This window comes from Grampus griseus, assembly GCF_964374135.1.
Source record: "Grampus griseus genome assembly, chromosome: 11".
Lineage (NCBI taxonomy): Eukaryota > Metazoa > Chordata > Mammalia > Artiodactyla > Delphinidae > Grampus > Grampus griseus.
In genome coordinates, this window is record NC_139005.1 from 5,988,268 (window position 1) to 6,000,664 (window position 12,397).

At 42.9% G+C, this 12,397-nt stretch overlaps 1 protein-coding gene across 1 annotated transcript; it reads right to left on the bottom strand.

The window, feature by feature from the left end:
* Positions 1-10,015: 10,015 nt before the first annotated feature.
* On the bottom strand, positions 10,016-11,237 carry MRPL51 (mitochondrial ribosomal protein L51). The gene is made up of 3 exons (XM_082665085.1): positions 10,956-11,237; positions 10,761-10,871; positions 10,016-10,332 (listed from the first exon to the last, which is right to left on the bottom strand). The coding sequence occupies exons 1-3, from the start codon at positions 11,062-11,064 to the stop codon at positions 10,136-10,138; spliced, it is 417 nt and encodes a 138-aa protein (XP_082521211.1). The 5' UTR covers positions 11,065-11,237; the 3' UTR covers positions 10,016-10,135.
* Between the last annotated feature and the right edge of the window lie 1,160 nt (positions 11,238-12,397).

A 12,397-nucleotide genomic window follows, 5' to 3' on the forward strand; every position in this document is an offset into this window, starting at 1 on the left:
AATAACCCAATTTGAAAATGGGCAAAGGGTCTAAACTGACATTTCTCAAAAGAAGACACACAAATGGCCAAAAAGCACAAGAAAAGATGCTCCACATCATTAACCGTCAAGGAAGTACAAACCAAAGCCACAATGAGACACTACTTTATAACCACTAGGATGGCTACAATCAAAGAGACAGGTAGTACCAAATGTTGATGAGGATTAAACCTTCATACACTGCTCGTGGAAATGCAACACAATGCAGCCAATTTGGAAAAGAGCCTGTAGTTTTTCGAACAGTTAAACACAGAGTTACCACGTGACCCAGCAATTCCACTCCTAGGTATTTAACCAAGAGAAATGAAAATGCCCACACAGAACCTAATACACGAATGTTCATAGCAGCATCATTCAGAATCGCCAAAAAGTAGAAACAGCCCAAATGTCCACCAACTGATAAATGGATAAATATAGTGTGGAATAGCCATACAATGGAATACTATTCAGCAATAAGAGAAGTGGAGTGCTAATACTTGCTACAACATGGGGAGATCTTGTACCTACACTAAGATAAAGAAGCCAGTCACAAAGGATCACATGTTGTATGATTCTGTTTAGATGAAATATCCAAAACAGGCAAGAATCTACAGGGACAGAAAGTGGCTTAGTGGTTGCCTAGAACTGGGAGGAAGGGGGAACTGATGGTGGCAGCTAAGGGGCAGGGGGTTCATTTTTGGAGTAATGTTAAAAATGTTCTAAAGTTGATTGTGGTATTGGATGCACAACTCTGCGAATATATTAAAAGCCATTGAATTGGGTGAATTGTATGTGGATTGTATCTCAATAAAGATACCAAGAGGTTTTTTTAAATATAAGAAACATAAGTTATACCACAGTACACCATTTGGCTCAGTAGTAAACAATATTTAATAGTCCTAATAATGTAAACACTGTCTACTGATTTAAGGCAAAATGCTGATATAACTATAATGAAGAGGCGTGAGGGATAGGGGCTATAAGAAAGGAGGACACTGGGGAGTGTAAATCCAGCTTCCTAACAAAGTAACTAGTAAGGGCCACCAGCTCCCTCTTCCAAAATCACACGTGAAGAATCCATGGAAGCTATAGGGAATCATGAATCTCAAGAATTAACAAAGACAAAGGCATAAGAATACCTTGGGGAGACTGAAGGCTCTAGTTATGTGTTCAGTTGCGTCCTCCAAAAGTTTTTATGTTTAAGTCCTAACACTCAGACCTCAGAATGTGACCTTATTTGGACACAGGTTCGTTGCAGATGTAATTAGTTGAGATGAGGTCATATTGTTGTAGGGTGGGCCCCTACTCCAGTATGACTGGTGTCCTTATAAAATGGGAAAATTTGGAGAGACACACACACAGGGAGAACGCCTTGTTAACATCAAGGCAGAGATTGGGCTGATATGTCTATAAGCCAGGGAACACCAAAGATAGCCAGCAAACCACCAGAGGCTAGGAGAGAGGCATGGAACAAATTCTGCCTGACAGCCCTGGTGAGGCCTCGTCTCAGACTTCTAACCTTCAGAACCGTGAGTTCATACATTTCTGTTGTTTATGCTACCCAACTCACGGTACTTACGGCCACCCCAGAAAACTAACACAGCTATCTTGAACCAGCACATGTGTTAGATTCCCAAAACAAACAACAAATATCATACATAGATATTACACATACATGTGATGAAAATACCAAAAGGGACTTGCAAGTGTGCTAAAGTGTTTGACTTGTTATGAATACTGATAAGTTTAAGAAACCAACAGGAGTAAACAAATATGAGTGTTTCTTAAAGCATGAATCACCCTGAAGACAAAAATAGAACATTGTTTTTCTGGAGGACCTCAGGTACAGAAGGTGGAGTTAACTGCTACTCATCAATTCATGACACATGATCTCCACTTATGCATAGAAAGATTTCATTTCATTTTATGATTCCATTTTTCCTTATTCCCCTCCCCAGCCATAGAGAACATTATAAATTGTTTGATATTTATAATTTTGTGTTTTTGCAAAATGTGTAGTGTCTCCTGCACGTGTTTTTATTTTTATTTATTTACTTATTTTTAATGGATTGATTTTTAAAAATTAATTAATTAATTATTATTTTTGGCTGTGTTGGGTCTTCGTTTCTGTGCGAGGGCTTTCTCTAGTTGTGGCGAGTGGGGGCCACTCTTCATCGCGGTGCGCGGGCCTCTCACTGCTGCAGAGCACAGGCTCCAGATGCACAGGCTCCAGATGCGCAGGCTCAGTGGTTGTGGCTCACGGGTCCAGTTGCTCTGCGGCATGTGGGATCTTCCCAGACCAGGGCTCGAACCCATGTCCCCTTCACTGGCAGGCAGATTCTCAACCACTGCGCCACCAGGGAAGCCCCAAATGGATTGATTTTTTTTAAATTATATTTATTTGGTTGTACTCAGTCTTAGTTGCGGCAGGCGGGCTCCTTACTTGTGGCCCATGAGCTTCTTAGTTGTGGCATGCGGGCTCCTTAGTTGTGGCATGCAAACTCTTAGTTGTGGCGTGCATGTGGTACCTAGTTCCCTGAACAGGGATCAAACCCAGGCCCCCTGCATTGGGAGCACGGAGTCTTAACCACTGTACCACCAGGGAAGTCCCGCATGTATTTTTAATTTACATAAATGATATCATGTTTTAAATCTCATTGTTTTTTCACTCAGCATGAATTTTTAAAGATGAAATTCATATAATTTGTAAATGATCAGTTTGCTCTTTCCTTCCAATCCTCGCATGCATTTAATTCCTTCCCTCCTTCCTTCCTTTCTCCCTCCCTCCCTTCCTTCCTTTCCCCCTTTCTTTCCTTCTTTGTTTTTACAACACTGACTAGTACCTTCAGTACTAAGTTAAAGTGCAACAGTAATAGTGGGCATTCTTGCCTTGTTGCTGATCTTAAGGGAATATATATCCACTAAATATCTGTTGTTGATCTCTAGTATGTCACCTTTACCAAATTAAGGAAATTTCCTTCTGTTCCCAGGGTTTTATTTTTTAATTATAAATAGCTGAATTACTTAAATTCTCTTTTCTGTATCAACTAAGATCATCACAGAGGACTAAACCTTCACCCTTCATAACAGGAAGCTAATAGATGTCTCAAGCTGATAAGCCATGAAGAGCAGGAGGGCATATTATTTCCAATTATGATGACAAATACTAGAATAGTTCAAAGAAGTGAAAGTCTTTCATTCTGGGAAGCTAGTTTGGAGCGTAGACTGGGGTTAGGCAGGGGATTGCTCTTTTTGTCATATAACTTTCCCTTCTTTTTGATTAACTATATGCATGTATTACTTTGATTTTTTTAAAAATAAAGCTTAATTTAGAAATAAATCTTCAAGTCTCCCAACCCATGTTTTTAAGTGAGATAAAATTCATGCACCATATGAATCCACTCATTCAGTATATACCTAAGTGATTTTTAGTATATTCACAAGGTTGTGCAATCATTACCACTAATTCCAGAACATTTACATCAACCCCAAAAGAAACCCTGTACCTGTTAGTAGTCCTCTCCCATCCCTCACCCCTTACCCCATGCCCTAGCAACAACTAATCTACTTTCTGTCTCTGTGAATTTGCCTATTCTGGACATTTCCTGTAAGTGGAATCATACAATACGTAGCCTTTATGACTGGCTTCTCTCCTCTGCCATAGTGTTTTCAAGGTTCATCCATGTTGTAGCAGTACCTCATTCTAGTTTATGGCTGAGTAATGTTCCATTGTATGAATAGACCACACTTTGTTTATCCGTTCATCAGTTGATGGACATTTGGGTTGTTTCTTCTTTTTGGCTATTCGGAATAATGCTGCTATGAGCATTTGTGCATAAATTTTTGTGTGAATATGTTTTCAATTCTCTTGAGTATATGTATACCTAGGAGTGGAATTGCTAGGTCATATGGTAACTCTCTATGTAACTTTCTGTGGAACTGCCAAACAGTTTTCCAAAGTGTCTGCATCCTTTTACTAAAGGTTCAGTCTTAATGGTTCTTTAGAGTCGTCTTTGTGATCTGACTCTTGCCTCCATCTCCTGCCCTCTTTATCACGCACCAACAAATACCATTTACAGCTTTCCCATACACACCATGCTGTTTCTCACCTCTGGACCTTTGTTTCTGTTTCATCTGCCTGGAAAGCCTGCTAGCCTCCACTCTTTAAGATATCTCAGTAATGGCCTCCTCCAGAAAGCCTTCCCTGCCCCCACTCCTGCTCCCCCAGGATAAGCATCCCTCCTCTCTGAACCTACACAGTAGGTAATTAACAAACTTTAAATGCCATGATATATTTTATAATTATGTTTCTTTTTTTTTTTTTTTTTTTTTGCGGTACGTGGGTCTCTCACTGTTGTGGCCTCCCCCGTTGCGGAGCACAGGCTCCGGACGCGCAGGCTCAGTGGCCATGGCTCACAGGCCCAGCCGCTCCGCGGCATGTGGGATCTTCCCGGACCGGGGCACGAACCCGTGTCCCCTGCATCGGCAGGCGGACTCTCAACCACTGCGCCACCAGGGAAGCCCCCTTTGCTATTTTTTTAATTGAAGTGTAGTTGATTTACAATGTTGTGTTGATTTCGCTGTACAGCAAAGTGTTTCAGTTATACACATATATACATCCTTTTTTTATATCCTTTTCCATTGTGGTTTATCCCAGGAGATTGAAAATAGTTCCCTGTGCTATACAGTAGGACCTTGTTGTTTATCCATTCTAAATGTAATAGTTTGTACCTACTAACCCCAAACTCCCAGTCCATCCCTCTCCCTCCCCCCTCCCCTTATAAGTATGCTTCTTTGTCTACCTCCTGCATTACGTGGAATTCTTTAAATGCAGGAGTTGTATCTTTTTTTCTTTGTATCCCTGGAACCTACTGGTGACCTTCAGTAAATGGCTGTTGAATGGATTACTTCTACAGATATTTACCAAGGGCCTATTAAGAGCCAGTACACAAAGAGACCAGATATTAGACTACTACAGTGAACAGACATGTGCAAGACAGTTCCTGCCCTCAGTGGGAATGAGGCCTAGTCCGTGGGGAAGGTGGACAAAGAGATACATAAAACCAAGCAAGATCGAAAAGCAAAAATATGAGTTCAGAGGCTCAGACATCTCAAGGTAAATGGACCTTGGAAAGTATTCCCTTGTCTTCTTCCACTTTTCCAAAGCCGTGGTATTTGACCCCGATTTAGAATCCCTTATGGAGCTTTTGAAAAGATGAATGCTTGGGACACCAGCTCAGGTTGATTTCATTGGTCTGGGTTCTAATCTTTTTTTTCTCTCTCTTTTTTTTTTATGTTATGAAACCTGGATTTGGGTCCACTTGCCCAATACACAGCAAAGCCAATCTACTGACACCAGGTTGTGAAGGAAAGTAAAGCATTTATTGCAAGGCCAAGCAAGAAGAATGGGTAGCTTAAGCTCAAAAGGCCAGAACTCCCCGAACTCCCCAATGGCTTTTAGGGAAGGGTTTTTAAAGACGGTGTGAGGGAGTCACAGGGTGCATGATCAGCTGGTATACTTCCTTCTGATTGGTTGGTGGTGAGGTAACAGGGTGATGTTTCAGGAATCTCAATCATCAACTTCTGGTTCCAGCCAGTCTGGGGTCTATGTGTCTGTGGTCAGCATGTAGTTAACTTCTTACACCTGGTGGGGGTTTAGTATCTGCAAAACAGCTCAAGGATACGGCTCAGGATATTATTTATAACCCTCAGAGAGGAAATAAAGGTCCTTGATCTTGTTTTAAGGCTATTTATTTTGTCTTGCTTGACTGTTTCCTTTTGTTTCTGCATTTTCTCACTCCTCTGATTAAATTTGCTCTTTGGAACCTGGGGAAGGCCTAGGAGGCTAAAGATGTTCTACAAACAAGAGGCAGGGGACACAAGTGGTGGTGGGGTGTCAGTCACCAGGAAGGCCCCACAGGGTCCCGCTGGGTTTCAAGCTCTGACAAGAATTCTAACATGTTGCCAGGATTGAACAGCACTCGTCTGCAGGGGAAAAAATAAATTTAAGCTCTTCATCCTGGCTGGCATTCAAGACTCCTAGTTATTTGGCACTAGATTTCCTATCCAAACTTATTTCCTACTATCAGAGAAAGCCTACTGTGTGTTAATGATCACTAACTAGTCCTATGGACTTGTGTAATTCCCACCTGAATTATTTCTGAATTATTTGAATTATTTCATATTCTGAATTGTTTCACATTCTGAATTATTTCATATTCTTCAAAGCTCCTCCCTATAGATATTACTGTCCATATTTAACAAGGATTTCCCATTTCCATCAGCTGAAATTTTCCAAGATTCAGTTCAAATGTCATCTCTTCAACAAATAACTTTTCTGATCTCCCCCCAGCCAAAAAAGAACTAATTTTCCTATGCAATTATCATATCCAAATTTATATTGTATCTCTTAAGTAGATTGAAAGCTACTGAGAGTCAGGAACCAACCCTGACTTAGTGATTTATGTCCCTCCAAATAACACTGCACATAATGGTTCAGTGTTTATTGAATAAAAATATTACACACTGTTTCACACCAAAACCAAGATTGTTCTGTCCTTGAAAGCATGATCTTATAAATCTTCACAGCAGGAAGATTCAATGCTCGTTGAATTAAATGATCATTTTCCTCTTTACCAAGAACCACACATCCTACTAAAACATGTAGTCGTATTCTTTGGGGCACCTTGTACTTAGCAGAATCTCAAATATTTGATTTTCTCTTCTCCAGTCCCACCAAATCATGTAAAGTATCCCAGAGCCACTCATACTTCACACCAACCTCTCCATTCTCATATCCAGCTCCTCTCCAGCCATCCCTTTAAAAATTCACTCCCTTTGAGTCCTGACACTCTCATATATACATTTACATGAGACCCAGGATCATAATGTATGGTCATGTATACCCATCAATCCACTTCTCCAAAATCTACTTTTCAGTTAATCTAACATGTACTTAATTAGCTTCACTTCTATTGAGCCTTCCAAAAGATAAAGTCCCAACAAAGACACAAAATGTTACTGAGGTAGATTGCCTGCAAATATGTCTGTGGACACTTCCTCACATCCCTGTAATTGCATGCACATTCTCTGATCCAAAAATGGAGTGCATTTCCACATAGCCTTGAATCTGCACTGGCCTGTGACTTACTTTGACTGGTAGAATGCAGCACAAGTGACAACATGTCACTCCTTGGCCTGTGTCTATCAAACCTTGCAACTTCCATTTTTGCCCTCTGGAGTCAAGCCTCCATGTAAAGAAGTTTAGGTTAGCTAGACTACTGAATAATGAAATCACGTGGAAAAAAATCTCTGCCACTCCAACTGAGGCACCAGACGTGTGAGTGAAGACATCTTGTACATTCTTGCTTCAACCAAGCTCCCAGCTGAATGCAACCACATGGTTGACCCTCGCCAACACCAAATGGAGCATAACCACCCTGCTGAGCCCAGATAACCCAGAGAATATGAGTTCATAATTTGTTGTTTTCAGTCACTAAGTTTGGGGATGGAGTATTATGTAACAATAGATAATCGAAACTGATACTTTTAAAGGATTTGGATCAAATAAGAGACCTAATCACCCTAATTCGTTTACCTTCAAATCTCAGTTTATAGCTATAACTAATTCACTTTCTTTAGTTTGCAATACTTTTATTGCAAAGTTAATTTAAAAAACCTATTTCCATTCATTTCTTCAGGTTTTTCTAATTCTTGGCAACTACACACACTCCAGAGGAGTGTCATTAGCATTTACATTGCCAAACTTTGTACTGTTTTACATGCATAATTTCATTTATTCTTCACATAACCCTATGAGGAAAGTATTGTATTGTTCTTAATTGACAGGCTAAAAAAAACTAAGGCTCAGAAATTACCTACTTTGCCTAGGGTCAAATAGAGTGGTATAGCTTGAGTTTAAACCCAGACCTGTCTGACTCCAAAGGACATGTTTTTAATCGACAGTCTACACTATACTAGAGACTCATAATCAACCTAAAAAACCCTCCCAAGAAACACAAATAGCACTTTTAACCCACATAAAAGATTTCTTTAAAAGTAATATGTCAAATACTTTCCTTTTGCCCATTTCTTTCTTTTTTTTTTTTTTTTTGCCATGCCTTGTGGCATGCGGGATCTCAGTTCCCCAACCAGGGATCGAATCTGCGCCCCTTGCATTGGGACCACAGAGTCTTAACCACTAGACCACCAGGGAAGCCCCTCAAATACTTTCCCTACTTCACTCTGCAAATATTTATTGAGAGCCTTACATAGACTAGGCTCTGGAGACACTGAATTTAACTCTAATCAATACACAATTCTAAAATTGTAGCAACATTTTTCTCCTCTCAGTTGAGTAATGTCAAACTTATTTAACTTGATTTATGGCTAAGCAAATTATTAAAAGATGAAAAAGCAGACAGTGTCATTATAGCTAGACCTACCCAGCCATCTCCCAACACATTCTATATTCCCTCACCATGCACCACGGATCACTCTTCTCTTCCCCACTTGAAATGTTCTACTTCTTTCTCTGCTTACTGAAATCCAACCTCTTCTATGAAGCCTCTTCTGATTAGGCCAAACACATTCTCTTATCTAGGTTATTTATCACCCACATCAGTGGCTTCCAAACACAGCTAATTAAAATCACCTGGCTTTTAAAATTAGAGGAGTCATACTTTGAAAAAGCAAAAGCAAAAGCAAAAGCCTGGAAACAATCTAAATGTCTATCAAAATGGAACTGGTTAAATCATTATGGTATATAACGTGAGGATATAAAACCATACCTAAGTTACATTAAGTGAAAATGTAACTTAGTGTGCATGGAATCCTACTTTTTTTAATAAAGAAGACAGATAGATAATATAAGCTTGTACATGCACAGTATATATCCAGAAAGATTAAAAAGAATCTCATAAGAGTGGTTGCCTCAAGGAGCACAAAAAGCAAGCTGTGAGAAAACTTTTCCTCTCATTACTCTTTTTTTTTTGGCTGCGTTCAGTCTTTGTTGCCGCGCAGGCTTTCTCTAGTTATGGCAAGTGGGGGCTACTCTTTGTTGCAGCGTGCAGGCTTCTCGTTGTGGTGGCTTCTCTTGTTGCGGAGCATGGGCTCTAGGCACGCGGGCTTCAGTAGTTGTGGTCCGCGGGCTCTAAAGCGCAGGCTCAGTAGTTGTGGTGCACAGGCTTAGCTGCTCCACAGCATGTGGGATCCTCCCAGACCAGGACTCGAACCTGTGTCCCCTGTATTGGCAGGTGGATTCTTAACCACTGTGCCACCAGGGAAGTCCCTGATTACTCTTAATTTGAAATGTCTATATATCCTATATGGATGTCCATATGTCCTATATGGATGGATACATTTTTTAAAAATTATTAAAAAAAAAAAAACCCACCCACATAGACCCACAAGACTCAGCTCAGCTCTACAGATCACAAATCTTTGGGGGCAGGGACTAGACTTTCGAAATTGTTAAACTACCCAGAGATTCTGATGATCAATCAGGCTTAGGAACCACTCAAGCAAACCACTCATATGGTGCTTAATGTCTCATATTAAAGTGTACATGTGAGACTATAACTTTATACACATAACTAGAAAAGCATGGGGGGAGGATATATTACATTTTGGCTTTCCTACAGTTCTCAGCTCAGAAAAGGTACTCAATAAATATTTTTTGGCAAGATTAGTGCAGAAGTATAATTTCATTTTTCTATTATACTTCATTTCAGTGCGGAAGGGTTTTAAAAAATACATTTAACGTGATGGCACTGTGGGGCAGTTTAAAATTACCACTTTCAATACATGAAGGGCCAAACATCAACAGATGCCAACAATAATTTTTTAGTTTTTAAACACCATAGGTATGGCTAGACTGCAAAGGGCAAGTGGTGAAGTCCAAACCTAAGACTGTAAGACTTAGGGATGAGTTCCACTTCCTAGTCGCATGAATGAGTAAAAGTAGCATCTAGAGGAAAATAAAGATGTGGATAACAGATTTCAAAGAAGTCCCATTTTATTCCTGAGAGCATACAAATCCCTTTCCTCATAAGGAAAAGTACTTTCCCTTTCTCTTGGGTGATAGATACACCTCTTCCATAGTTCCAAGCATTCTCTTCTACCGGTACTTTCCACGTCGGTTAAAGCATTTGTAGAGATAGCTGATGCGTTTGTTCAGGTTGTGCAGGTCATCAATGAACATCCGATTTCCAACCATTCTCTTCTTTCGGATACAACGCTGCAATTCATTCCCCTTCCAGCCTCGAAGCCATATGGGGCCCTTGATCAGTTCTTTGGGGTGCTTTTCAAAGTTTCCTGTGTAATGTGAAAGAAGGTATTAGTTCCAAGAGGAGAGAACCCAGCCTCCACCAGCTAAGCCTTCAACACGGTTGCATCTCCCTAGCAGCACCTAGAGACAAAACACATTACGCTAGGGTAACAAGAGCACAGGCTCTGGAGCAAGACTGCTTGGGGTTCAAATTCTGGACCTGCCATTTACTAGCTTTGGAAAAAACTACTTAACCTCCCTGTGCCTCAGATTCCTCACCTGCAAAGTGAAAAGGTTATGAGAATTAAATGTGTTAATGCATGCGGGGCACACAGAACAGTGCCGAACACAACGTAAATAGCCACGTGTTTGTTCTTACTATTGAAGAAGGTACCATTTCTACACAGGTGAAAAAAGATAATCATTACGGCATCACTGCCGCTCTGAAATTCTGCACTACCGAGTCGAGTCTTACCCAGGATCCCGATGTTGTCATATACCCCGAACATGGCCCTCTTCTCGTTCCAACGATCAACCACTTTGCGGGGCGGGAGGGTGACCCTCACATGGAACAATCTGGGAACACCTAGGGATGGGGAAGAAAAGGAATGAAGATGAGCCGCTTACTTTGAAGTAGTTCTCGGGGCGTCCTTCTGCATCAGCCACTTACCCAGAGAGAAGCTTCTGCAGGCCAGCGGCACCTGGCCCCATAGGCTCCTGCCTGCCACCCAAGAGAGGCTGCCTGCCACCCAAGAGAGGCTCCCTGCCATTGCTCTCATCTCTCCCCTACAACAGCCCACCTCACAAGCACAGGCGGGAGGGCCAGACGTGGCCTTCAACGAGAGAACAAGAACCGTCCCCGCCTGCCTCACAAGGATACTACGTGCACGCAGCCATCTTGGGCTTTACGCAGGCAGCTCCGGGTGAGACCCAGCCTGGCCCCGCCTTCCCCAGCCACGAGCCCCGCCCCCCAGGTTCCGTTGCAGAAGGTCTTCGACGCTCCGCCCAGCCGAGGCGCTTCCGGTCTGCCCGCCGGAAGGTTTGGAGCTCCGGAAGAGCTGAGGGACTCGTCTCGTTGCCTAGGGCCCCTCAAAGCTGAAGGTCAAACAAATTCACCCTTTCCTGTTTCCGTGGGCGTCCCTCAACTGAGGGAGAGGAAGGTCCAGAACCTGGAACCCAGAGCTTCCTTTCTCTGTGCCCCACAGCAGTTTTGCGCTGTAGCTGTTTTTATTTCCCCTATTCGACAGGGGAGGAAATCTGAGGCTGAGGGAGTGAAGTGACCTGCTGGACGTCATAAGGCAGAGGACATGGCGGAACCTGGACTAGAGCCTAAGCCTTCTAACTGCCGGCCTGAACTTGCCTCTTGTCTTGTCTTGGGGGTGACGGAGTGGGTCACGGTCCCAGGGGCACGGCCACTGCCCAGCTACAAACGCGGCATCTCCGGCAGGCACCGCCAGAGCCTCCTCTCCACCGACCGCGAAAAAAGAGGACCCTGTGGGGAACTAGGCGGCCGCGAGACTACGGCGTGGGAGGGGGGGTGGGGAGGGAGCCGGAATCTAGGCCCCGCCCTCCTCGGGCCTTCCGGCTCCTGCGCTCTGATTGGCCGGTGTCTGCAGCGAGCGTCGCGATTGGCTCCCTTGCGGCCGTTGAGATTTGAACTGCACTTTTGTGGCTTTGCCCGCGCGGCGCCCGGCTCGGAGGCGGGGTTTTGCCTCCGCCTGGCGGGTATTGGTCGGTCTCTCTACCCACGGGGGTGCCGCGTCGCAGATTGGTGCGTCTTGTGCCCTCCTTGGTTTTTCCTTCGTTTCAGACGTACATCCCGAGTTGGAGGAACGGCTGGCGAAGTGCTCTTGTAAGGTGCGGTGTTGAGGGGGAGCGGGGAAGGAGAGGCCGGGAAAATCGGCCACCGGGCTGTAGGACGCGGTATTGGGCTGGGAGGTCTAGTGGGTGTGTCCTTGTGGTACGACGTGGTAGAAACAGTAAGTCTCACAGATCCGCAGTGGAATTTGGGCAAATCGCTTAACCTTTCTTAGTCTCAGTTTCCTCATCTGTAAATTGAGCTATATTACTATGCACTTCATGAGATTGGCATTTGGAGGCTTAGATCAGATA

What these genes read in the sequence shown, in the direction of transcription:
- MRPL51 (XM_082665085.1), bottom strand. Translation starts at nt 11,064, where the DNA reads ATGAGAGCAATGGCAGGGAGCCTCTCTTGGGTGGCAGGCAGCCTCTCT. An exon ending in CTGCAGAAGCTTCTCTCTGG is followed by an intron (nt 10,872 to 10,955) that starts GTAAGTGGCTGA and finishes CCCCATCCCTAG; the next exon opens with GTGTTCCCAGATTGTTCCAT. An exon ending in TGACAACATCGGGATCCTGG is followed by an intron (nt 10,333 to 10,760) that starts GTAAGACTCGAC and finishes CACATTACACAG; the next exon opens with GAAACTTTGAAAAGCACCCC.